At 62.3% G+C, this 26,561-nt stretch overlaps 2 protein-coding genes across 2 annotated transcripts in view; one reads left to right on the top strand and one right to left on the bottom strand.

Moving 5' to 3' along the window:
* LOC138101658 (neuralized-like protein 4) overlaps nucleotides 1-5,754 on the bottom strand; it is a gene marked incomplete at its 3' end in the record, with an annotated part of 68,103 nt that extends 62,349 nt beyond the window's left edge. The window contains 2 exon segments of the mRNA XM_068999432.1: nucleotides 5,519-5,635; nucleotides 5,745-5,754. Of these exon segments, the coding sequence (XP_068855533.1) occupies nucleotides 5,519-5,635; nucleotides 5,745-5,754 (127 nt within the window).
* LOC138101657 (arf-GAP with coiled-coil, ANK repeat and PH domain-containing protein 1-like) lies at nucleotides 81-25,947 on the top strand (the record flags this gene model as incomplete). The annotated part of the gene is made up of 14 exons (XM_068999431.1): nucleotides 81-144; nucleotides 2,927-2,981; nucleotides 9,354-9,411; nucleotides 12,376-12,496; nucleotides 13,103-13,156; nucleotides 13,989-14,047; nucleotides 14,954-15,137; nucleotides 16,520-16,564; nucleotides 18,053-18,148; nucleotides 20,136-20,210; nucleotides 20,721-20,833; nucleotides 22,013-22,064; nucleotides 24,480-24,580; nucleotides 25,833-25,947. Coding segments are annotated over exons 5-14 (858 nt in total), but the record flags the coding sequence as incomplete, so codon positions are not given.
* Between the last annotated feature and the right edge of the window lie 614 nt (nucleotides 25,948-26,561).

Below are 26,561 nucleotides of genomic sequence, written 5' to 3'. Positions count from 1 at the left end.
GCGGCGGCGCGGCGGGTGCGCTCCCACACCGCTTGCGCGCTTTACGGCAGGCGCCCCGGCAACGGTTGCCATGGGGATGGGCCCTGCCTGGCAACGGCGAGGCCGCGGCGCTCATTAAGGAGGCGCGTTAATTACGGGCCGCGGGTAATTAGCGCTGGGGGGTGGGGGGAGGGGGGGGTTCTTGGGGGAGGGAAATAAAGCGGCGGCGAGGTCCTGCCGCCTGTTCCCGTGCGGTGATGGAAATGTGTCGTTGTTGGGAGGGTAATTAGCGCTAATTAGCGGTAATTAGGGGGTAATTAAGGTTTAATTCATTAGAGGAACGAGAGGGGGTGCTGTCGCGGACGGGTTGGGTTGAGATTGGGGTTAATTAGGGTGATTAGGGGCGTTATGGTGCCCAAATTTCCACGCGTCCTCCCCGGGTCCGGCCCCGACCCCAAATTCCCAAATTTTCACCCCAAATTCCCAAATTTCCACCCCAAATTCCCGACCCCCCTCCCTAAATCCCCCTCCCCACGTCCCCCTCGGTCCCACCCCCCAAAAAACCCCAATTTCCCTCCCAAATCCCCTCCAAAATCCCCCAAATCCCCCACAAACCCCAAAATCCCCCTCAAATCTCCCCCAATTCCCCCTCCAATCCCTCCTAAATCCCCCAAATCCCCCCCAAATCCCCCTAAAATCCCCCCAAATCCCCCTAAAATCCCCCCAAATCCACCTCAATTCCCCAAAATCCCCCCCAAATCCCCTCCATCACCCCAAATCCCCCCCAAAATCCCCTCCAAATCCCCTAAACCCCCCAAATCCCCTTCAATTCCCCCAAATCCCCCAAAATCCCCTCTATCGCCCCCAAATCCCCCCTCAGTCCCCCCCAAATCCCCCTCAATTCCCCCAAAATCCCCTCCAAATCCCCCCCATCCCCCCAAATCCCCTCCATCACCCCAAAATCCCCCCCAAACCCCCCTAAAATCCCCCCAAATCCCCTTCCATCACCCCAAATCCCCCTCAATCCCCCTCAATCCCCCCAAGTCCCCCCAAAATCCCCCCAAAATCCCCCTCAATCCCCCCAAATCCCCCCAAAATCCCCCCAAATTGCCCAAATCCCCCCCAATTACCCCTCCATCACCCCAAAATCCCCCTAAAAGCCCCTAAAATCCCCCCAAATCCCCTTCCATCACCCTAAATCCCCCTCAATCCCCCCAAATCCCCCCAATTACCCCTCCATCACCCCCAAATCCCCCCCAAACCCCCCTAAAATCCTCCCAGATCCCCCTCAATCCCCCCAAATCCCCCTCCATCACCCCAAATCCCCCCCAAATCCCCCTCAATCCCCCCAAATCCCCCCCAAAATCCCCCAAATCCCCCTCAATTACCCCTCTATCACCCGAAATCCCCCCCAAATCCCCCTCCATCACCCCAAAATCCCCCAAATCCCCCTAAAATCCCCCCAAAGCCCCCTCCATCACCCCAAATCCCCCCCGAATCCCCCTCAATTCCCTCAAATCCCCCTCAATTCCCCCAAATTCCCCCCAAATCCCCCTCCATCACCCCCAAAATCCCCCCCAAATCCCCCTCGATTCCCCTTCCATCACCCCAAATCCCCCTCAACCCCCCCCAAATCCCCCCCAAATCCCCCCCAAATCCCCCTCGATTCCCCTCCATCACCCCAAATCCCCCTCAATCCCCCCAAAATCCCCCCAAATCCCCCCCAAATCCCCCTCCATCTCCCCAAAACCCCCCCAAATCCCCCTCGATTCTCCTTCCATCACCCCAAATCCCCCCCAAATCCCCCTCAACCCCCCCAAACCCTCCTCAATCCCCCCAAAATCCCCCCAAATCCCCCTCACTCCCCCCAAAATCCCCCCAAATCCCCCCTCCATCACCCCAAATCCCCCTCCATCACCCCAAATCCCCCCTCCATCCCCCCAAATCCCCCCTCCATCCCCCCAAATCCCCCCCAAATCCCCCCTCCATCACCCCAAATCCCCCCTCCATCCCCCCAAATCCCCCTCCATCACCCCAAAACCCCCCCAAATCCCCTTCGATTCTCCTTCCATCACCCCAAATCCCCCCCAAATCCCCCTCAACCCCCCCAAACCCTCCTCAATCCCCCCAAAATCCCCCCCAAATCCCCCTCCATCACCCCAAATCCCCCCCAAATCCCCCTCGATTCTCCTTCCATCACCCCAAATCCCCCCCAAATCCCCCTCAATCCACCCAAATCCCCCTCAATCCCCCCAAATCCCCCTCAATCCCCCCAAATCCCCCTCAATCCCCCCAAATCCCCCCAAATCCCCCTCACTCCCCCCAAAATCCCCCCCAAATCCCCCTCCATCACCCCAAATCCCCCCTCCATCACCCCAAAACCCCCCCAAATCCCCCTCGATTCTCCTTCCATGACCCCAAATCCCCCCCAAATCCCCCTCAATCCCCCCAAATCCCTTTCCATCCCCCCAAATCCCCCCCAAACCCCCCTCAATCCCCCCAAATCCCCCTCCATCCCCCCAAATCCCCCCTCCATCCCCCCAAATCCCCCCTCCATCACCCCAAATCCCCCTCCATCACCCCAAATCCCCCCCCCAAATCCCCCTCGATTCTCCTTCCATCACCCCAAATCCCCCCCAAATCCCCCTCAATCCCCCCAAATCCCTTTCCATCCCCCCAAATCCCCCCCAAATCCCCCCCAAACCCCCCCTTTCCCCCCCCCACCATCCCCCACCCCCGGTCCCTCCCCCGGGCGGAGCCGTCCCGGCCCCGTCGGCGCCAGCCACGTCCCGGCACCGCCGCGGCCCCGAGCCCGGGACCCCCCTCGGGACCCCCCCGGGAACCCCCCGAAAACCCCTGAGACCCCTCCCCGACCCCTCCCCCACCCCAAAACCTCCCCCGGGACCCCCCAAAACCCCCCAAAACCCCTCCCCCCCCCCCACCTCAGCCATGACGGTCAAGTTGGACTTCGAGGAGTGTCTGAGGGACTCGCCCTGGTTCAGGTACCGCCCCCCCCGGGACCCCCCCCCCGAAATCCCCTGGGAACCCCCCCCAGGGACCCCCCTGGGACCCCCTGAAACCCCCCTGGGACCCCCTCGAGGCTCGGACCCCCGAGGGACCCCCCTGGAATCCCCCCGGGACCCCCCCCGGGATTGGGATCAGGAACCCCCCTGGGAATCCCCCGGGACCCCCTCGAGGCTTGGACCCCCCTGGGACCCCCTGGAATCCCCCCAGGACCTCCCCAAGACCCCTCTGGGACCCCCCCCCGAGGCTCGGACCCCCTCGGGACCCCCCCGAGCCTCGGACCCCCCTGGGACCCCCTGGAATCCCCCCAGGACCCCTGGAATCCCCCCGGGACCCTCCCGGGATTGGGATCGGGACCCCTCTGGGACCCCCCCAGAGGCTCGGACCCCCCTGGGACCCCCTGGAATCCCCCCAGGGACCCCCCCCAACCTCAGCATCCTTCTGAGACCCCCCCCGGGATTAGGACTCCCCCCAAGACCATCCCCGGATTGGGATCAGGACCCCCCCAGGAAAACCCCCGGGACCCCCCTGAGAACCCCCCCGGGACCCCCTCGAGGCTGGGACCCCCAAGGGACCCCCCTGGAATCCCCCCGGGACCCCCTCCGGGATTGGGATCAGGAACCCCCCTGGGAATCCCCCGGGACCCCCTCGAGGCTCGGACCCCCCTGGGACCCCCTGGAATCCCCCCCAAGACCCCTCTGGGACCCCTCCCCGAGGCTCGGACCCCCCCAGGACCCCCTCGGGACCCCCCGAGCCTCGGACCCCCCTGGGACCCCCTGGAATCCCCCCAGGACCCCTGGAATCCACCCGGGACCCTCCCGGGATTGGGATCGGGACCCCTCTGGGACCCCCCCGAGGCTCGGACCCCCCCAGGACCCCCTGGAATCCCCCCAGGGACCCCCCCCCAACCTCAGCATCCGTCTGAGACCCCCCCCCGGGATTAGGACTCCCCCCAAGACCATCCCCGGATTGGGATCAGGACCCCCCCAGGAAAACCCCCGGGACCCCCCTGAGACCCCCCCGGGACCCCCTCGAGGCTCGGACCCCCCCCAGGACCCCCTGGAACCCCCCAGGGATCCCCCCCCGGGATTGGGATCGGGACCCCCCCCATGAATCCCCCGGGACCCCCCCGAGGCTCGGACCCCCCTGGAATCCCCCCGGGACCCTCCCGGGATTGGGATCGGGACCCCTCTGGGACCCCCCCGAGGCTCGGACCCCCCTGGGACCCCCTGGAATCCCCCCAGGACCCCCTGGAATCCCCCCAGGGACCCCCCCCCCAACCTCAGCATCCTTCTGAGACCCCCCCCCCGGGATTGGGATCAGGACCCCCCCCAGAGACCCCTCTGGGACCCCCCCGGGACCCCCTCGAGGCTCAGACCCCCGTGGGACCCCCCCGGGACCCCCTGAATCCCCCCCCGGGATTGGGATCGGGACCCCCCCCAGGGACCCCCCCGAGGCTGGGACCCCCCCAGGACCCCCTGAATCCCCCCGGGACCCTCCCGGGATTGGGATCGGGACCCCCCCTGGGAATCCCCCGGGACCCCCTCGAGGCTCAGACCCCCCTGGGACCCCCTGGAATCCCCCCCAAGACCCCTCTGGGACCCCCCCCTCGAGGCTCGGACCCCCCTGGGACCCCCTGGAATCCCCCCCAAGACCCCTCTGGGACCCCCCCCCGAGGCTCGGACCCCCCTGGGACCCCCTGGAATCCCCCCAGGGACCCCCCCCCCCCCACCATCAGCATCCTTCTGAGACCCCCCCCGGGATTGGGATCGGGACCCCCCCCCCCCAGAGACCCCTCTGGGACCCCCCTGAGACCCCCCCGCGACCCCCTCGAGGCTCGGACCCCCCTGGGACCCTCCCAGGACCCCCCTGAACCCCCCTCGAGACCCCCCCCCCCGGGATTGGGATCGGGACCCCCCCCCGAGGCTCGGACCCCCCTGGGACCCCCTGGATCCCCCCAGGGATCCCCCCCGGGATTGGGACCCCCCCAGGGACCCCCTGGATCCCCCCCCAGGATCGGGACCCCCCCTCCCCCCCCCCACAGGTCCTCACCTTGTCCTCAGCCCCCCTCCCGCCACCCCAAAGTGCCCCAAAATCCCCCCAGGACCCCCCCAAAACCCCCCCAAATCCCTCAGGACCCCCCAGGGCCCGCCAAAATCCCCCCAGGACCCCCAAAAATCCCCCCAGGACCCCCAAAATCAGTCCTGGAACCCCCCCCCCCCAGGACCCCCCCTCAAACTTCTTCAGGACCCCCCCAAAATCCCCCCAAAAATCCCCCCAAGACCCCCCAAAATCCCCCCAGGACCCCCCCAAAATCCCCCCAAAACCCTCCAGGGCCCCCCAAAATCCCCCCAGGACCCCCCCAAAATCCCCCCAGGACCCCCCAGGGCCCCCCAAAACCCCCCAGGGCCCCCCAAAATCCCCCCAGGACCCCCCAAAATCCCCCCAAAACTCCCCCAGGGCCCCCCCCAAATCCCTCAGGGCCCCCCAAGACCCCCCCAAAATCCTCCAGGACCCCCCAAAACCCCCCCAGGGCCCCCCCCCGGGCCAGGCCCCGCCCCTCCCCCCCACAGGAAGTGGTTTCCCACGCGTGGGGGAGGGGCCGGGGCAGGAAACGGGGGAGGGGGAGGGGCTGGGGGGAGGGGCGGGGGGGGCCTTTGGGAGCCGGGCCGGCCCCACACACGCGGGGGCAAAGGGACAGCGGGGGTCACCTGGGGTCATTTGGGGTCACCTGGGGTCACCTGGGGTCATTTGGGGTCATTTGGGGTCACCTGGGGCCATTTGGGGTCATTTGGGGTCACCTGGGGTCATTTGGGGCCATTTGGGGTCACACCTGGGGTCATTTGGGGTCACCTGGGGTCATTTGGGGCCATTTGGGGCCATTTGGGGCCATTTGGGGTCATTTGGGGTCATTTGGGGTCACCTGGGGTCACCTGGGGCCATTTGGGGTCACACCTGGGGCCATTTGGGGTCACACCTGGGGTCATTTGGGGACATTTGGGGTCATTTGGGGTCACCTGGGGACATTTGGGGCCATTTGGGGTCACACCTGGGGTCATTTGGGGTCACCTGGGGTCATTTGGGATCATTCGGGGACACCTGAGGTCATTTGGGGTCCCCTTGGGTCACACCTGGGGTCACACCTGGGGTCATTTGGGGTCATTTGGGGTCACACCTGGGGTCATTTGGGGACACCTGGAGTCATTTGGGGTCATTTGGGGCCATTTGGGATCATTTGGGATCATTTGGGGCCATTTGGGGTCACCTGGGCTCACCCAGGTGTGCAAGGGACCACCGGGTGGGGGGAGGGGCGTCCTTGCACGAGGGGAACCCCAAAAGCTTCGGGAAAACCCCAAAAAAATCCCAATCCCCAAACCTGGGGGGGCTCCAAACCCCCCCCCCCCCCCAAAAAACAACCCCGGGGATCCCCAAATCCCCCCCAAAATGACCCCAAAACCTCGGGAAATGACCCCAAATCCTTCTGGGGGACCCCAGAACTCCAAAGGGGGACCCCAAAACCTCGGGAAATGACCCCAAAACTCCAAGGGGACCCCAAATCCTTCTGGGGAACCCCAAAATTCCAAGGGGGACCCCAAAAATCCAAGGGGACCCCAAAACCTTGGGAAAAGACCCCAAATCCTTCTGGGGGTCCCCAAAACTCCAAGGGGACCCCAAAACCTCGGGAAATGACCCCAAATCCTTCTGGGAGACCCCAAATCCTTCCGGGGGACCCCAAAAGTCCAAGGGGACCCCAAATCCTTCTGGGGAACCCCAAAACCTCGGGAAATGACCCCAAATCCTTCTGGGGGACCCCAAAACTCCAAGGGGACCCCAAAACCTCGGGAAAGGACCCCAAATCCTTCTGGGAGACCCCAAATCCTTCCGGGGGACCCCAAAACTCCAAGGGGATCCCAAAACCTCGGGAAAAGACCCCAAATCCTTCTGGGGGTCCCCAAATCCTTCCGGGGGACCCCAAAAGTCCAAGGGGAACCCCAAATCCTTCTGGGACACCCCAAATCCTTCTGGGGGACCCCAAAAGTCCAACGGGACCCCAAAACCTCGGGAAATGACCCCAAATCCTTCTGGGGGACCCCAAAAGTCCAAGGGGACCCCAAATCCTTCTGGGGAACCCCAAAACTCCAAGGGGATCCCAAAACCTCGGGAAAAGACCCCAAATTCTTCTGGGGAACCCCAAAACTCCAAGGGGACCCCAAAACCTCGGGAAAAGACCCCAAATTCTTCTGGGGGACCCCAAAACTCCAAGGAGACCCCAAAACCTCGGGAAAAGACCCCAAATTCTTCTGGGGGACCCCAAAACTCCAAGAAGACCCCAAATTCTTCTGGGGGACCCCAAATCCTTCCGGGGGACCCCAAAAGTCCAAGGGGACCCCAAATCCTTCTGGGGAACCCCAAAACCTCGGGAAATGACCCCAAATCCTTCTGGGGGACCCCAAATCCTTCTGGGGGACCCCAAAACTCCAAGGGGGACCCCAAATCCTTCTGGGGGACCCCAAAACCTCGGGAAATGACCCCAAATCCTTCTGGGGGGCCCCAAAATTCCAAGGGGGACCCCAAAACTCCAAGGGGACCCCAAGTCCTTCTGGGACACCCCAAATCCTTCTGGGGAACCCCAAAACTCCAAGGGGACCCCAATACCTCGGGAAAAGACCCCAAATTCTTCTGGGGGACCCCAAATTCTTCTGGGGGACCCCAAATCCTTCTGGGGGACCCCAAAAGTCCAACGGGACCCCAAAACCTCGGGAAAGGACCCCAAATCCTTCTGGGGGACCCCAAAACCTCGGGAAATGACCCCAAATCCTTCTGGGGGGCCCCAAAATTCCAAGGGGGACCCCAAAAATCCAAGGGGACCCCAAAACCTCGGGAAATGACCCCAAATCCTTCCGGGGAACCCCAAAACTCCAAGGGGACCCCAAAACCTCGGGAAAAGACCCCAAATCCTTCTGGGGGACCCCAAATCCTTCTGGGGGACCCCAAAACTCCAAGGGGACCCCAAAACCTCGGGAAAAGACCCCAAAACTCCAAGAGGGACCCCAAAATCTAGGGAAAAGACCCCAAATTCTTCTGGGGGACCCCAAAAGTCCAAGGGGGACCCCAAATCCTTCCGGGGGACCCCAAAATTCCAAGAAGACCCCAAATTCTTCTGGGGGACCCCAAATCCTTCCGGGGGACCCCAAAACCTCGGGAAATGACCCCAAATCCTGCACGAGGCCGTTTTTGGGGTCCCCCCCCGCCCCTCCCCCACCCCCAGGTGCTGCGGCGGCGCCTCCGGAAGCGGCTCCGGAAGCGCCCGCGGGGCCCCAAAATCCCCGAAACCGCCCCAAAATCCGGCCCCGCCCCCCCCGGGATCCCAAAAACCTCGAAACCGCCCCAAAATCCGGCCCCGCCCCCCCAAGAACCCCAAAATCCCCGAAACCGCCCCAAAATCCGGCCCCGCCCCCCCCGGGATCCCAAAATCCCCCAAATCCCCCCCCAAAATCTGCCCTGAACCCCCAAAATTCCCTCCAAAACCCCCCCAGGACCCCCCAAATCCCCCCAGGACCCCCAAAAATTCCCCCCAAACCCCCCCAGGACCCCCCCAAATCTCCCCAGGACCCCCAAAAATCCCCCCCAAACACCTCCAGGACCCTCCCAAACCCCCCCAGGAGCCCCAAAAATCCCCCCAAACCTCTCCAGGACCCCCCCAAAGTCCCGCCAGGACCCCCCCAGGACCCCCCCAAACCCCCCCAGGACCCCCAAAAATTCCCCCAAAACCCCCCCAGGACCCCCCCAAATCTCCCCAGGACCCCCAAAAGTCCCCCCCAAGCCCACCCAGGACCCCCCAAACTCCTCCAGGACCCCCAAAAATCCCCCCAGGACCCCCAAAACCCCTCCAGGACCCCCCAGGACCCCAAAAATCTCCCCCAAAATCCCCCCAGGACCCCCCAAAACCTCACCAGACTTCCTAAAACCCCTCCAGGACCCCCAAAAATCCCCCCAGGACCCTCAAAATACCCCCAGGACCCCCAAAAATGTCCCCCAAATCCCCCCAGGACCCCCAAAACCCCTCCAGGACCCCCAAAAATCCCCCCAAAATCCCCTGAGGACACCCCAAAACCCCCAGGACCCCCAAAACCCCCTCAGGGCTCCCAAAAATCCACCAGGACCCCCAAAAATCCCCCAAAATCCCCTCCAAACCCCTCCAGGACCCCCAAAAATCCCCCCAGAACCCCTCCAGGACCCCCAAAAATCCCCCCCAAACACCCCCAGGTCTCCCCAAAACCCCCCCAGGACCCCCCAAAATCCCCCCAAACCCCCCCAGGACCCCCAAAAACGCCCCCTGCCCCCCCCAGGGCCGCGGTGGAAGAGGCCGAGTCGGACGCGGCCGAGCTGGAGACGCACCTGGAGAAGGTGGGGGAGGGGAGGGGAGGGGGGACCCCAAATTTGGGGGGTCCGGGGGGGTCCCCAAAGGGTCTGGGGGGGGCTCAGGGGGGAGGGGAGGGGGGGTTGGGGGTTTTGGGGGGGTTTGGGGCGGTTTTGGGGTCCTCAGGTGAGTTTGGGGGGGGATTTTGGGGGGATTTTGGTGGGTTTGGGGGGGATTTTGGTGGATTTTGGGGTGATCCCAGTGGATTTTGGGGTGATCCCAGTGGATTTTGGGATGATTTCGGTGGATTTTGGGTGATTCCGGTGGATTTTGGGGTGATCCCAGTGGATTTTGGGGTGATTTCGGTGGATTTTGGGGTGATCCCAGTGGATTTTGGGGTGATCCCGGTGGATTTTGGGTGATTCCGGTGGATTTTGGGGTGATTCCGGTGGGGTTTGTGGTGATCCAGGCAGATTTTGGGGTGATTCTGGCAGATTTGGGGTGATTCCGGTAGCTTTGGGGTGATCCCGGTGGGTTTTGGGGTGATTCTGGTGGATTTTAGGTGATCCTGGCGGATTTTGGGGTGATTCCGATGGATTTTGGGTGGATTTTGGGGTGATTCTGATGGATTTTGGGTGATCCCGGCGGATTTTGGGGTGATCCCAGCGGATTTTGGGGTGATTCTGGCAGATTTTGGGTGATTCCGGTAGATTTGGGCTGATCCCGGTGGGTTTTGGGGTGATTCCGGAGGGTTTTGGGGTGGATTTTGGGGTGATTCCGGTGGATTTTGGGCTGGATTTTGGGGCGGATTTTGGGGCGGATTTTGGGCTGATTCCGGCAGATTTTGGGGTGGATTTTGGGGTGATTCTGGCGGATTTTGGGGTGGCTTTTGGGGTGATTCTGGTGGATTTTGGGGTGGCTTTTGGGCTGATTCCGGCCGTTTTTGGGATGGATTTTGGGGTGGATTTTGGGGTGGATTTTGGGCCGATTCCGGGGGATTTTGGGGTGGATTTTGGGGTGGATTTTGGGCTGATCCCGGCAGATTTTGGGGTGGATTTTGGGCTGATCCCGGCCGCTTTTGGGCTGGATTTTGGGGCTGATCCCGGCAGATTTTGGGGTGGATTTTGGGCTGATTCTGGCGGATTTTGGGGTGGCTTTTGGGCTGATTCCGGCCGTTTTTGGGATGGATTTTGGGGTGGATTTTGGGGTGGATTTTGGGCCGATTCCGGGGGATTTTGGGCTGATTCCGGGGGATTTTGGGGTGGATTTTGGGGTGGATTTTGGGCTGATCCCGGCCGCCTTTGGGGTGGATTTTGGGGCTGATTCTGGCAGATTTTGGGCTGGATTTTGGGCCGATTCCGGGGGATTTTGGGGCGGATTTTGGGGTGGATTTTGGGGTGGATTTTGGGCGGATTCTGGCGGCTTTTGGGGCGGATTTCGGGCTGGATTTTGGGCTGATTCCTGCAGATTTTGGGCTGGATTTTGGGGTGATTCTGGCGGATTTTGGGGTGGCTTTTGGGCTGATTCTGGCGGCTTTTGGGGCGGATTTCGCGCTGGATTTTGGGCTGATTCCGGCGGATTTTGGGGTGGATTTTGGGGTGGATTTTGGGGCTGATTCTCGCGGGTTTTGGGGTGGATTTTGGGGTGGATTTTGGGCTGATTCCGGCCGCTTTTGGGGTGGATTTTGGGCTGATCCCGGCGGATTTTGGGGTGGATTTTGGGTTGATTCCATCAGATTTTGGCGTGGATTTTGGGGTGATTCTGGCCGATTTTGGGGTGGCTTTTGGGCTGATTCCGGGGCTTTTGGGGCGGATTTCGGGCTGGATTTTGGGCTGATTCCGGCGGATTTTGGGGTGGATTTTGGGGTGGATTTTGGGGCTGATTCTGGCGGGTTTTGGGGTGGATTTTGGGGTGGATTTTGGGGTGGATTTTGGGCTGATCCCGGCCGCTTTTGGGCTGGATTTTGGGCTGATTCCGGCTGCTTTTGGGGTGGATTTTGGGCTGATCCCGGCGGATTTTGGGGTGAATTTTGGGTTGATTCCATCAGATTTTGGCGTGGATTTTGGGGTGATTCCGGTGGATTTTGGGGTGGATTTTGGGGTGGATTTTGGGCTGATTCCGGCCGCTTTTGGGGTGGATTTTGGGGCTGATCCCGGCGGATTTCGGGGTGGATTTTGGGCTGGATTTTGGGCTGATTCCAGCGGGTTTTGGGGTGGATTTGGGGCTGATCCCGGCGGATTTTTGGGGTGGATTTTGGGCTGGTTCCGGAGGGTTTTGGGGTGGATTTTAGGGTGGATTTTGGGGTGATTCCGGCAGATTTTGGGGTGGATTTTGGGTTGATCCCCGGCGGATTTCGGGCTGGATTTTGGGCTGGATTTTGGGCTGATTCCAACAGATTTTGGGTGGATTTTGGGGTGGATTTTGGGGCCAATCCCGGCGGATTTTGGGGTGGATTTTGGACTGATTCCGGCGGCTTTTGGGATGGATTTTGGGGTGGATTTTGGGGCTGATCCCGGCGGATTTTGGGGCGGATTTTGGGCTGATTCCAGTGGATTTTGGGCTGATCCCGGCCGCTTTTGGGGTGGATTTTGGGGTGTATTTTGGGCTGATTCCGGCGGATTTCGGGCTGATTCTGGCGGATTTCGGGGTGGATTTTGGGCTGGATTTTGGGCTGATTCCGGCCGCTTTTGGGGTGGATTTTGGGGCTGATCCCGGCAGATTTCGGGGTGGATTTTGGGCTGGATTTTGGGCTGATCCCGGCCGCTTTTGGGGTGGATTTTGGGCTGATTCCGGCGGATTTCGGGCTGATTCCGGCGGATTTCGGGGTGGATTTTGGGCTGGATTTTGGGCTGATCCCGGCCGCTTTTGGGGTGGATTTTGGGCTGATTCCGGCGGATTTCGGGCTGATTCCGGCGGATTTCGGGGTGGATTTTGGGCTGGATTTTGGGCTGATCCCGGCCGCTTTTGGGGTGGATTTTGGGGTGATCCCGGCGGATTTTGGTCCCCCCCAGGTGCTGAAGCTCTGCTCGGCCGTGCTCGAGGCCGGCCGGGCTCTGGAAGGTTCCAGCCGAGCCTTCGCCGCGGGGCTCCGGGAGCTCGCGGGGACCCCCCGGGGGGGACCCCCTGGTGCGGGTGAGACCCCCCAAAATCCCCCGGGATTGGGGTGCCCTGGAGGGGCGGGACCCCGAATTTGGGAGGGTTTGGGGGGGGGTCCAGTGGGAGGGAGGGGTCCTGGGAGGGGGGGGGAGCCCCAAATTTGGGGTTTTGGGAGTTCTTGGGGGTCCCTGGGGGGATTTGGGGGTTCCTAGAGTGAATTTTGGGGATCCCTGGGGGGATTTGGGGGTTCCTAGAGTGAATTTTGGGGATCCCTGGGGGGATTTGGGGGTTCCTAGAGTGAATTTTGGGGGTTCCTGATGGGTTTGGGGTTCCTGGGGGGATTTGGGGGTCTCGGGAGGGAATTTTGAGGGTCCCTGGGTGGGTTTGGGGGTCCTGGGGGGTTTTGGGGTCCTAGGGGACTTTGGGGTTCCTGGAGTGAATTTTGGGGGTCCCTGGGAGGATTTTGGGGTCCCTGGAGTGAATTTTGGGGGTTTCTGGGGGGTTTTGGGGGTCCCTGGGTGGGTTTGGGGGTTCCTGGGGGGATTTTGGGGTCCCTGGAGTGAATTTTGGGGGTTCCTGGAGTGAATTTTGGGGGTCCCGAACCCCTCCTGACCCCCCCCCCCCCGGCCGTTCCCCCCCCAGGAGGCTCTGGAGAAGTTCTGTGATTCGCTGGAGCAGATGATGGACAGCCACGAGGTCCGCAGGCCACGCCCCCTTCTCCCGAGGCCACGCCCACACTCAAACACACCACGCCCCCTTTTCTCCAAGCCACGCCCCCTTCGGGCCACACCCCCTTAGCCCCGCCCACTCCCTTCCGGCCCCGCCCCTCCCGGCCTGGCCACGCCCCCAAATTTGGCCCCGCCTCCTCCTGGCCTGGTCACGCCCCCCACGCTTTGGGCCACGCCCCCCCGGCCTGGCCACGCCCCCAAATTTGCCCCACCTCCTCCCGGCCTGGCCACGCCCCCCCACGCTTTGGCCACGCCCCTCCCGGCATGGCCACGCCCTCCAAATTTGGCCCAGCCTCCTCTCGTCCTGGCTGCCCGCCCCTCCCGCCCTGGCCACGCCCCACACTTTGGCCACGCCCCCTCCCAGTTTGGCCACGCCCCCCACGCTTAGGCCCCGCCCCCTCCCGGCCTGGCCACGCCCCGCACGCTTTGACCACGCCCCCTCTCGTCCTGGCCACTCCCCCAAATTTGGCCCCGCCCCTTCCTGGCCTGGTCACGCCCCTCCCGCCCTGGCCACGCCCCACACTTTGGCCACGCCCCCTCCCAGTTTGGCCACGCCCCCCATGCTTTGGCCCCGCCCCCTCCCGGTCTGGCCACGCCCCCAAATTTGGCCCCGCCCCCTCCCGCTCTGGCCCCACCCCTCCCGCCCTGGCCACGCCCCCGCTTTGGCCGCGCCCCCTCCCAGTTTGGCCACGCCCCCCACGCTTAGGCCCCGCCCCCTCCCGGCCTGGCCACGCCCCCCACGCTTTGGCCACGCCCCTCCCGCCCTGGCCACGCCCCCCACGCTTTGGCCACGCCCCCAGGAGCTGCGGAGCTGCACCCAGAGCGCCCTCAGGAGGCACCTGCAGCCCCTGCTGCGAGAGTGAGGGGGATTTGGGGGGTCCGGGGGGGATTTTGGGGGGGTCCTGAGGGGATTTGGGGGGTCCCAGAGGGATTTTGGGGGGATTTGGGGGGGTCCCGAGGGGATTTGGGGTGTCCCAGGGGGATTTTGGGGGTCCTGGGGGGGATATGGAGGGGTCCGGGGGGGATTTTGGGAGGTCCTGGGGGCATTTTGGGGGGTCCCGGGGGGATTTGGGGGGTCCAGGGGGGATTTTGGGGGGTCCTGGGAGCATTTTGGGGGGATTTTGAGGGGTCCCGGGGAGATTTTGGGGGGTCCAGGGGGATCTAGGGGGTCCTGGGGGGATTTTGGGGGGTACCAGGGTGATTTGTGGGGTCCAGGGGGGATTTTGGGGGGTCCTGGGAGGATTTGGGGGGTCCTGGGAGGATTTTGGGGGGATTTGGGGGTTCTTGGGGGGATTTTGGGGGTCCAGGGGAGATTTGGGGGGCCCAGGGGGGATTTTGGGGGGTACCAGGGTGATTTGGGGGGGGTCCTGGGTGGATTTGGGGGGTCCAGGGGGGAATTTTGCAGGCTTGGGGCAATTTTGGGGATCCTGGGAGGATTTTGGGGGGATTTGGGGGGTCATGGGGGGATTTTGGGGGTCCAGGAGGGATCTGGGGGGACCAGGGGGGATTTTAGGGGTCCCAGAGGGATTTGGGGGTCCTGGGGGGATTTGGGGGGGTTCCAGCCCCATCCCTGACCCGATTTTGGGGTGATTTTGGGGCTCTCCGGGGGTGTCTCAGGCTGGGATTTAATCCCGGTTTTTGGGGTGATTTTGGGGCTCTCTGGGGGTGTCTCAGGCTGGGACTTAATCCCGGTTTTTGGGGTGATTTTGGGGCTCTCCGGGGTGGTTCCAGCCCCATCCCTGACCCGATTTTGGGGTGATTCCAGGGCTCTCCGGGGGCTCCGTGCCGCGGGCCGGGAGCGCTCGCGCGCGGCCGAGCTCCTGCAGGGGGCGCTGCAGCACCACGCCGAGGTGCCGCGACGGCGCCCCCTGGAGGCTCAGGAGGCTCAGGCGGCGCTGGGCGTGGCCAGGGGCGTGGCCAGGGCCCGGGGGCTGGACCACGTGCTGCAGGTGGGCGGGGCTTAAGGGGGTGGGCGGGGCTTAAGGGGGTGGGGCTGGTGTGGGGTGCGCAGGTGGGCGGGGCTTAAGGGGGTGGGCGGGGCTTAAGGGGGTGGGGCTTAATGGGGGTGGGCGTGGCTTAGCAGAGTGGGCGGGGCGTTTGGTGTGTGGGTGGGCGGGGCTTAGCGGGGTGGGCGGGGCTTAAGGGTGGGGGCATTTGGTGTGTGGGTGGGCGGGGCTTAAGAGCTGGGTGGGGCATTTGGTGTGCAGGAGGGCGGGGCTTAAGGGGGTGGGCGAGGCGTTTGGTGTGCAGGTGGGCGGGGCTTAAGGGGTGGGCGGGGCTTAAGGGGTGGGCGGGGCATTTGTGTGCAGGTGGGCGGGGCTTAATGGGGTGGGCGTGGTTTTGGGGCGACCAGGCGGGCCGGGCTTAGCGGGGGTGGGTGTAGTCTGGGAGTGCAGATGGGCGGGGCTTAGCGGGGGTGGGCGGGGCTTAAGGGGGTGGGGCTGGTTTGGGAGTGCAGGTGGGCGTGGTTTATAGGGATGGGCGTGGTCTGGGAGGGCAGGTGGGTGGGGCTTAATGGAGTGGGCGTGGTCTGGGTGTGAGAGTAGGCGGGGCTTAATGGGCGGGCGTGGTTTTGGGGTGCAGGTGGGCGGGGCTTAGCGGGCGGAGCGGGGGTTTAAATGGTGGGTGTGGTTTGGGGTGTGGTTTGGGGTGTAGAGATGGGCCGGGCTTAATGGGGTGGGCGTGGTTTGATGTGGGCGGGCGGGTGGGGCTTAGCGGGGTGGGCGGGGCTTAACGGGATGGGCGTGGTTTAATGGGGACGGGCGTGGTCTGGGTGTGCAGTTGAGCGGAGCTTAATGGGTGGGCGTGGCTTTGGGTGCGAAGGTGGGTGGGGCTTAATGGGGATGGGCGTGGCTTAAATGGTTCGAGGGCGTGGGCGTGGCCTGCGACTGGGCGTGGCCTGTCGGGACTGGGCGTGGCCCAGGAGTGGGCGGGGTCTAACGACGTGGGCGTGGCTTAAAGTGGGTGGGCGTGTCCTAGAGGTGGGCTGGGGTTAATGAGTGGGCGTGGCTTAAAGTGGGTGGGCGTGTCCTAGAGGTGGGCCGGGATTAACGGGGGTGGGCGTGGCTTAAAATTGAGCGCGCGTGTCCCGGGGTGGGCGGGGCTTAGGGAGTGGGCGTGGCTTAAATAGGTGGGCGTGGTCTTGTCTTAATTGTGCGGGTGGGGTCTGCGAGAGGTGGGCGTGGTTTATGTGGGCGGGGCTTAACTGGGTGCGGTCTGGGCGTTGCCTAAAGGAGTGGGGTTTGGGTAGGTGGGGGTTGGGTGGGCGTGGCTTTGGGTGGGCGTGGCTTTGGGTGGGCGTGGCCACGCCCTCACCCTGCCCCTCCCCCAGCTCAACGTGGTGCAGGACAAGAAAAAAACCGAAATTCTGCAGTTTGTGAGTGAAATTTGGGGGGTTTTGGGGATTTTGGGGGGTCCCTGGGGCTCTTCAGGGAGTCACAAAAGGATTTGGGGGTCCCGGGGAGGATTTGGGGGACCCTCGGGGGGTTTTTGGGGGGGTCCTTGGGGGTCCCTGGGTTGGATTTGGGGATCTCTGAGGATCCCGAAAAGGGGAAGTTTGGAGGATTTTTTGGGGGTTGGGGGGGTCCCTGAGGGGATTTGGGGGGGGCCGGGGAGGGTTTGGGGGGGTGTTTGGGCTTCCTGTATTTGGGGAGGGGTCTGGGGGTCCCGGGGGGGGTTTTGGGGGGCCCTGGGGGGGTTTTGGGGATCTCTGAGGGTCCCAAAAAGGGGAAGTTTGGGGGATTTTTTGGGGGTTGGGGGGTCCCTGAGGGGATTTTTGGGGGGGGCTGGGGAGGGTTTGGGGGGGTGTTTGGGCTTCCTGTATTTGGGGAGGGGTCTGGGGGTCCCAGGGAGGATTTGGGGGGCCCTGGGGGGGTTTTGGGGAGCTCTGAGGGTCCCAAAAAGGAGAAGTTTGGGGTATTTTTTGGGGTTGGGGGGGGGTCCCTGAGGGGATTTTTGGGGGGGCTGGGGAGGGTTTGGGGGGGTGTTTGGGCTTCCTGTATTTGGGGAGGGGTCTGGGGGTCCCGGGGGGGTTTTGGGGGACCCTGGGGGGGTTTTTTGGGGGGTCTTTGGGGGTCCCTGGGTTGGATTTGGGGATCTCTGAGGGTCCCGAAAAGGGGAAGTTTGGGGGATTTTTTGGGGGTTGGGGGGTCCCTGAGGGGATTTGGGGGGGGCTGGGGAGGGTTTGGGGGGGTGTTTGGGCTTCCTGTATTTGGGGAGGGGTCTGGGGGTCCCAGGGAGGATTTGGGGGGCCCTGGGGGGGTTTTGGGGAGCTCTGAGGGTCCCAAAAAGGAGAAGTTTGGGGTATTTTTTGGGGCTTGGGGGGTCCCTGAGGGGATTTTTGGGGGGGCTGGGGAGGGTTTGGGGGGGGTGTTTGGGCTTCCTGTATTTGGGGAGGGGTCTGGGGGTCCCGGGGAGGATTTGGGGGACCCTCGGGGGTTTTTTGGGGGGCTCCTTGGGGGTCCCTGGGTTGGATTTGGGGATCTCTGAGGGTCCCAAAAAGGGGAAGTTTGGGGGATTTTTTGGGGGTTGGGGGGGGTCCCTGAGGGGATTTGGGGGGGCTGGGGAGGGTTTGGGGGGGGTGTTTGGGCTTCCTGTATTTGGGGAGGGGTCTGGGGGTCCCGGGGGGGTTTTGGGGGGCCCTGGGGGGGTTTTGGGGCTCCTTGAGGGTCCCGGAAGGGGAAGTTTGGGGGATTTTTTGGGGTTGGGGGGGGTCCCTGAGGGGATTTTGGGGGGGCTGGGGAGGGTTTGGGGGGGTGTTTGGGCTTCCTGTATTTGGGGAGGGGTCTGGGGGTCCCGGGGGGGTTTTGGGGGGTCCCGAGGGTGGCGCTGACCCCCCTCCCCCCCTCCGCCCATCCCCCCCCAGGTGCTGGCGCTGCTGGAGGCTCAGGCCGCGTTTTTCAGCCGCGGGCACCAGGGGGCGACAGCGACGCGCGATTATCGGGGGCACCTGGGGGCGCAGGTGGGGCTGGGACCCCCAAAATCCACCCCGAGCACCCCGAAATCCACCCAGAACACCCCGAAATCCACCCAAAATCCACCCAGACCACCCCGAAATCCACCTCAAACACCCCAAAATCCACCCCAAACACCCCAAAATCCACCCAAAATCCACCCGAAACACCCCGAAATCCACCCAAAATCCACCCCAAACACCCCGAAATCCACCCCAAACACACCAAAAGCCACCCCAAACACACCAAAAGCCACCCCAAACACCCCAAAACACCCAGAACACCCCGAAATCCACCCCAAACACCCCAAAATCCACCCAAAACATCCCAAAATCCACCCAAAATTCCCCCAAAACACCCCAAAATCCACCTAAGACACTCCGAAATCCACCCTAAAATCCACCCAAAACACCCCAAAATCCACCTAAAACGCCCCAAAATCCTCCTGGGACCCCCAATCCCCCCCCGGCCTGTGATTATCGGGGGCACCTGGGGGCGCAGGTGGGGCTGGGACCCCCAAAATCCACCCCGAACACCCCGAAATCCACCCAGAACACCCCAAAATCCACCCAAAATCCACCCCAAACACCTCAAAATCCACCCAGAATACCCCAAACACCCCAAAATCCACCCAGAACACCCCAAAAGCCACCTAAAACACCTCGAAATCCACCCAGAACACCCCGAAATCCACCCAAAGCACCCGAAATCCACCCCAAACACCCCAAAATCCACCCAAAATCCACCCAAAGCACCTCGAAATCCACTCAGAACACCCCGAAATCCACCTAAAACACCCCGAAATCCACCCCAAACACCCCGAAATCCACCCAGACCACCCTGAAATTCGCCCAAAACCCCCAAGATCCACCCAGAACACCCCAAAATCCACCTAAATCACCCCGAAATTCACCTAAAACCCCCCAAAATCCACCCCAAATCCACCAGAACTCCCCCAAAATCCATCTAAAACACCCCAAAATCCCCCCAAAACCCCCCAAAATCCACCTAAACCACCCCAAAAACTCCCCGGGGCCCCCCCAAAACCCCTCCGAGATCCTCCCCCATCCCCCAGAGACCCCTGAGACCCCCAGGGACTCCCCCAAAATCCCCCCCGGGACCCCAAAATCCCCCCCGGGACCCCAAAACCACCCAAGGACACCCCCAAGAGACCCCTCCCCCACCCCATGGGATCTCCCACCCCCAAAATTCCCGGGGTCCGGGCTGGGGGCGGGGTCCCGGGGGGGTTTTGGGGTGGTCCCGGGGGGTCCCGGGGTGTTCCAAAGGGGGTTCCCGGGGATTGCTGATTTTTGGGGACCCCCCCCGTCCCAGCTGGAGCGGGGGGAGCTGGGGAGGGGTCCCGGGGGGGTTTTGGGGTGGTCCCGGGGGGTTCCAAGGGGGGGTCCCGGGGGGGTTTTGGGGTGGTCCCGGGGGGTCCTGGGTTGAGGGGGGTCCCGGGGGCTCCCGGAGGGTTCCAAGGGGGGTCCCCGGGGGTTGCTGATTTTTGGGGATCCCCGGTCCGAGCTGGGGAGGGGTCCCGGGGGGTTCCAAGGGGGGGTCCCGGGGGGGATTTTGGGGTGGTCCCGGGGGGCCCCGGGTTTTGGGGTGGTCCCAGGGGGCCCCGGGGGGTTCCAAGGGGGGGCCCCGGGGGGTCCTGGGTTGAGGGGGGGTCCCGGGGGGGTTCCAAGGGGGGGTCCCGGGGGTTGCTGATTTTTGGGGACCCCCCTGTCCCAGCTGGAGCGGGGGGAGCTGGGGAGGGGTCCCAGGGGGGTTTTGGGGTGGTCCCGGGGGGTTCCAAGGGGGGGTTGCTGATTTTTGGGGATCCCCGGTCCGAGCTGGGGAGGGGTCCCGGGGGGTTCCAAGGGGGGGTCCCGGGGGGGATTTTGGGGTGGTCCCGGGGGGCCCCGGGTTTTGGGGTGGTCCCAGGGGGTCCCGGGGGGTTCCAAGGGGGGTCCCGGGGGTTGCTGATTTTTGGGGACCCCCCCCCTGTCCCAGCTGGAGCGGGGGGAGCTGGAGGGGGCGCGGCGGCAGCGGGACCTGGAGCAGCGGCACCAGCTCCTGCTGCAGCAGGTGGGCGTGGCCGGGGGGCGTGGCCAGGGCGGAGGGGGCGTGGTCTGACCTCGGGGGGCGTGGCCTGAGGGAAAAGGGTGGGTTTGATTGGGTGGGGGCGTGGCTTAAAATGGGGGGCGTGGCCTGAGGTTGGGGGGTGGTCTCGGTGGAAGGGGCGTGGCTTAAATGGGGGGCGTGGCCTGAGGTTTGGGGGTGGTCTCGGTGGAAGGGGCGTGGCCTGGGGCGTGGCCAAAGGTGGGGTGTGGCTGCGGGGAGTGGGCGGTGCCGCGTATGATTGACAGGTGGGGAAGGGGGGGCGTGGTCAGTGTTGATTGACAGGTGGGGCACGGGTGGGTGTGAGTGCTGATTGACAGGGGGTGGGGGGCGTGGCCGTGCTTTGATTGACAGCTGCAATCGAGCCGATTGACAGCCTAGGGTCGGGTTAATTTGATTGACAGCTGCAGGAAGGGGCGTGGCTCGGTTGGGGTGGGGGGGTGGGGGGCGGGGCCTGTGTTGATTGGCGGCTCCCAGGACCTATCGCAGGAGGAGGTGGGCGGGGCCGCGGGGGAGGCGGGGCCTGAGGCCCCGCCCATGGAGGGTTACCTGTACAAGAGAGCCAGCAACGCCTTCCGCACCTGGAGCAGGTACCGGAACCCCCAAAAACCGCCCCAAAACCACCCCAAAACACCCCCAAACACCCTGAAACCACCCCAAAACACCCCAAAACCACCCCAAAACACCCCCAAACACGCTGAAACTCCCAAAACCACCCCAAAACTCCCCAAACCACCCCAAAAAGTCCTAAAACTCCCCAAAACACCCCAAAACTCCCCAAGACTCCCCAAAACACCCCCATTCCACTCCAAACCACCCCAAAACCCCCTGAAACTCCCCAAAACACCCCAAAACCACCCAAAACCTCCCCAAAACACCCCAAAAACGCCCTAAAACTCCCTAAAACGCCCCCGTTCCACTCCAAACCACCCCAAAACCCCCTGAAACGCCCCAAATCACCCCAAAAACTCCCCAAAACATCCCAAAACATCCCAAAACACCCCGAATCACCCCAAAAATGCCCAAAATGCCCCAAAACTGCCCCAAAACTCCCTAAAACTCCCTGCAACTCCCTAAAACCCCAAAAACGCCCTAAAACGCTCCGAAACGCCCCCGTTTTCCTCCAAAACCACCCCAAAACCCCCAGAAACTCCCCAAAACACCCCAAAAACACCCTAAAACTCCCTAAAACACCTCAGTTCCACTCCAAACCACCCTAAAACTCCCCAAAACACCCCAAAAACGCCCTAAAACTCCCCAAAACACCCCAAAAACACCCTAAAACTCTCCAAAACGCCCCCGTTCCACTCCAAACCACCCCAAAACCCCCTGAAACTCCCCAAAACACCCCAAAAACACCCAAAAATTCCCCAAAATACCCCAAAACCACCCAAAACCTCCCCAAAACACCCCAAAAACGCCCTAAAACTCCCTAAAACGCCCCCGTTCCACTCCAAACCACCCCAAAACCCCCTGAAACGCCCCAAAACCCCCCAAAAACTCCCCAAAACATCCCAAAACACCCCGAATCACCCCAAAAATGCCCAAACTGCCCCAAAACTGCCCCAAAACTCCCTAAAACTCCCTGCAACTCCCTAAAACCCCAAAAACGCCCTAAAACGCTCCGAAACGCCCCCGTTTTCCTCCAAAACCACCCCAAAACGCCTCGAAATTCCCTAAAATCCCCTGAAACGCCCCAAAAACGCCCCAAAAACGCCCTAAAACCAGCCCAAAACGCCCCCAAATTCCCAAATTTCCGCCCCCTCCAGGCGCTGGTTCTTCATCCAGAGCAACCAACTGCTGTACCTGAAACGGGCCCGGGTGGGTTTTGGGGGGTCCTGGGGGGTTTTGGGGGTCCTGGGGGATTTTGGGGGGTCCTGGGGGGGTTTTGGGGGATCCTGGGTGGGTTTGGGGGGGATTTTGGGGAGAGTTTTGGGGGTCCTGGGTGGGTTTTGGGGGGTTTTCGGGGGTCTGGGGGGGGATTTTAGGGGTCCCCAGGTGATTTTGGGGGGTCCCAGATGGGTCTGGGTGGGTTTTGGGGGGTCCTGGGGGGTTTTTGGGGGGGCCTGGGTGGGTTTTGGGGGGTCCTGGGGGATTTTTGGGGGTCGTGGGTGGGTTTTGGGGGGATTTTGGGGGGAGTTTTGGGGGTCCTGGGTGGGTTTTAGGGGGTCTTGGGAGGGATTTTAGGGGCCCCCGGCTGATTTTGGGGGGTCCCAGATGGGTCTGGGGGGGGTTTTGGGGGTCCTGGGGGGATTTGGGGGGGTCCTGGGTGGGTTTTGGGGGGATTTTGGGGAGAGTTTTGGGGGTCCTGGGGGGTTTTGGGGGGTCGCGGGTGGGTTTTGGGGGGATTTTGGGGGGAGTTTTGGGGGTCCTGGGTGGGTTTTGGGGGGTCTTGGGAGGGATTTTAGGGGGCCCCGGCTGATTTTGGGGGGGTCCCAGATGGGTCTGGGTGGGTTTTGGGGGGTCCTGGGGGGTTTTTGGGGGGTCCTGGGTGGGTTTTGGGGGGATTTTGGGGAGAGTTTTGGGGGTCCTGGGGGGTTTTTGGGGGGTCCTGGGGAATTTTGGGGGGTCCTGGGTGGATTTTGGGGGATCCTGGGGGATTCTGGGGGGTCCTGGGTGGATTTTGGGGTGTCCTGGGTGGATTTTTGGGGGGTCCTGTGTGGATTTTGGGGGGTCCTGGGTGGGTTTTTGGGGGGTCTGGGGTGGGTTTTGGGGGGTCCTGGGTGCGTTTTGAGGGCTCCTGGGGGGATTTTGGGGGGTCCTGTGTAGATTTTGGGGGGTCCTGGTTGGATTTTGGGGGTCCTGGGTGGATTTTGGGGGGTCCTGGGTGGATTTTTGGGGGTCCTGGGGGATTTTGAGGGGTCCTGGGTGGATTTTTGGGGGTCCTGGGTGGATTTTGGGGGGTCCTGGGTGGATTTTTGGGGGTCCTGGGGGATTTTGAGGGGTCCTGGGTGGATTTTGGGGTGTCCTGGGGGGATTTTGGGGGTTCTGGGTGGATTTTTGGGGGGTCCTGGGTGGATTTTGGGGTGTCCTGGGGGATTTTGGGGGGTCCTGGGTGGATTTTGGGGTGTCCTGGGGGATTTTGGGGTGTCCTGGGGGATTTTGGGGGGTCCTGGGTGCGTTTTTGGGGGGTCCTGGGTGGATTTTGGGGGGTCCTGGGTGGATTTTCGGGGGTCCTGGGGGATTTGGGGGGGTCCTGGGTGGATTTTTGGGGGGTCCTGAGTGGGTTTTGAGGGCTCCAGGGGGGATTTTGGGGGGTCCGGGTGGGTTGTTGGGGGATCCTGGGTGGATTTTTGGGGGGTCCTGGATGGATTTTGGGGGGTCCTGGGTGGGTTTTGGGGGGTCCTGGGGGATTTTGGGGGGTCCTGGGTGGATTTTGGGGGGTCCTGGGTGGGATTTTGGGGGGTCCTGCGTAGATTTTGGGGGGTCCTGGGTGGATTTTGAGGGGTCCTGGGTGGGTTTTGAGGGGTCCTGGGTGGATTTTTGGGGGGTCCTGGGGGGATTTTGGGGGGTCCTGGGTGGATTTTTGGGGGGTCCTGGGTGGATTTTTGGAGGGTCCTGGGTGGATTTTCGGGGGTCCTGGGGGATTTGGGGGGGTCCTGGGTGGATTTTTGGGGGGTCCTGAGTGGGTTTTGAGGGCTCCAGGGGGGATTTTGGGGGGTCCGGGTGGGTTTTTGGGGGGTCCTGGGTGGATTTTGGGGGGTCCTGGGGGATCTTGGGGGGTCCTGGGTGGGTTTTGAGGGGTCCTGGGGGATTTTGGGGGGTCCTGCGTAGATTTTGGGGGGTCCTGGTTGGATTTTGGGGGTCCTGGGTGGATTTTTGGGGGGTCCTGGGTGGATTTTTGGGGGGTCCTGGGGGAATTTTGGGGGGTCCTGGGTGGGTTTTGAGGGCTCCAGGGGGGATTTTGGGGGGTCCTGGGTGGATTTTGGGGTGTCCTGGGGGATTTTGGGGGGTCCTGGGGGATTTTGGGGTGTCCTGGGTGGATTTTGGGGGGTCCTGGGTGGATTTTGGGGGTCCTGGGTGGATTTTGGGGTGTCCTGAATGGATTTTTGGGGGGGACCCCCCACTTTGTGGGGAGAGGCGGGGCCGCATTTTGGGGTCCTTTTTTTTTTAATTTTTTTAGGATTTGGGGGTTTTTGGGGTTGTTTTTAACCGCGGATTTGGGGGGGGAGGGGGTGGGGGAGGATTTTGGGGGGACCCCTCCCCACCTGGGTGAGATTTTGGGGACCCCCCCAGGACCCCCCCACGGTGGTGGTGGAGGACCTGAGGCTCTGCACCGTCAAACCCTGCCCTGACCTCGAGCGCCGCTTCTGCTTCGAGGTCGTCTCCCCGTCCAAGTGAGACCCCAAAAATCCCCCCAAAAAAATCCGTTTTGGGGGAGGGGGGACCCCAAAATTCTGGGGGGACCCCAAAATCTGGAAAAGAACCCCCCAAAAAAATCCCCATTCCCAAAGGTTGGGGCTCGAAAATCGCCCCCAAACCGCCCAAAATTCTCCTGGAAAGACCCCAAAATCTTCCTGGGGTACCTCGAAATTGCGAGGGAGACCCCAAAAATCCATTTTGGGGGAGGGGGGGACCCCAAAATTCTGGGGGGATCCAAAATCTGGAAAAGAACCCCCCAAAAAATCCCCATTCCCAAAGGTGGAGGCTCGAAAATCGCCCCCAAACGGCCCAAAATTCTCCTCGAAAGACCCCAAAATCTTCCTGGGGCACCCCGAAATTGCGAGGGAGACCCCAAAAATCCGTTTGGGGGGAGGGGGGACCCCAAAATTCTGGGGGGACCCCAAAATCTGGAAAAGAACCCCCCAAAAAATCCCCATTCCCAAAGGTGGAGGCTCGAAAATCGCCCCCAAACCGCCCAAAATTCTTCTGGAAGGACCCCAAAACCTTCCTGGGGTACCCTCGAAATTGCGAGGGAGACCCCAAAAATCCCATTTTGGGGGAGGGGGGACCCCAAAATTCTGGGGGGATCCAAAATCTTGGGGGGAGCCCCCCAAAAAATCCAATTCCCAAAGGTGGAGGCTCGAAAATCGCCCCCAAAACCGCCCAAAACTCTCCTGGAAAGACCCCAAAATCTTCCTGGGGTACCTCGAAATTGCGAGGGAGACCCCGAAAATCCGTTTTGGCGGGGAGGGGGGGACCCCAAAATTCTGGGGGGGACCCCAAAATCTGGAAAAGAACCCCCCAAAAAATCCCCATTCCCAAAGGTGGAGGCTCGAAAATCGCCCCCAAAACCGCCCAAAATTCTCCTGGAAAGACCCCAAAACCTTCCTGGGGCACCCCAAAATTCCGAGGGAGACCCCAAAAATCCATGGGGGGACCATGAAATTGCGAGGAGACCCCAAAAATCCATTCTGGGGGGAGGGGGGACCCCAAAATTCTGGGGGGGGATCCAAAATCTTGGGGGGAGCCCTGCAAAAAATCCCAATTCCCAAACCTGGGGGGGCTCCAAACCCCTCCAAAACGGACCCCGGGGCCCCCCAACCCCCCCCCAAAAAATGACACCCAACACCCCAAAACCTTTCCTGGGGGGAGGGGGACCCCCCAAAACGGCCGAGGGGACCCCAAAATCCCCTTTTTTCCCCCCAGATCCTGCGTCCTGCAGGCGGATTCGGGGGGGGGGCAGCGCCGCTGGGTCAGCGCCGTCCAGAGCAGCATCGCCTGCGCCTACACCCAGAGCCCCCCGAAAGCGCCCCCGGGGCAGGTGGGGACCCCAAAAACCGCCCCAAAACGGCCCGAAACCGCCCCAAAATAGCCCAAAACCGCCCTAAAATAGCCCAAAATGGCCCGAAACCGCCGTAAAATAGCCCAAAATATCCCCAAACCGCCCTAAAATAGCCCAAAATAGCCCGAAACCGCCCCAAAATAGCCCAAAACCGCCTCAAAATGCCCCAAAATAGCCCAAAGCCGCCCTAAAATAGCCCAAAACCGCCCTAAAATAGCCCCAAACCGCCCCAAAATAGCCAAAGCCGCCCTAAAATAGCCCAAAGCCGCCCTAAAATAGCCCAAAATAGCCCTAAACCGCCCTAAAACAGCCCGAAACCGCCCCAAAACAGCCCGAAACTGCCCAAAACAGCCCAAAACCGCCTCAAAATGCTTCAAAATAGCCCAAAACCGCCCTAAAATAGCCCCAAACCGCCCTAAAATAGCCCAAAACCGCCCCAAAATAGCCCAACACTGCCTCAAAATGCTTCAAAATAGCCAAAACCGCCCTAAAATAGCCCAAAACCACCCTAAAATAGCCCAAAATAGCCCTAAACCGCCCTAAAACAGCCCAAAACCGCCCTAAAATAGCCCAAAATGGCCCCAAACCGCCCT

This window comes from Aphelocoma coerulescens, unplaced genomic scaffold, assembly GCF_041296385.1.
Source record: "Aphelocoma coerulescens isolate FSJ_1873_10779 unplaced genomic scaffold, UR_Acoe_1.0 HiC_scaffold_386, whole genome shotgun sequence".
In the NCBI taxonomy this organism is placed as follows: Eukaryota; Metazoa; Chordata; class Aves; order Passeriformes; family Corvidae; genus Aphelocoma; species Aphelocoma coerulescens.
Note: the sequence above shows the minus strand (reverse complement) of the source record. Positions and strands in the feature narration are given on the sequence as shown.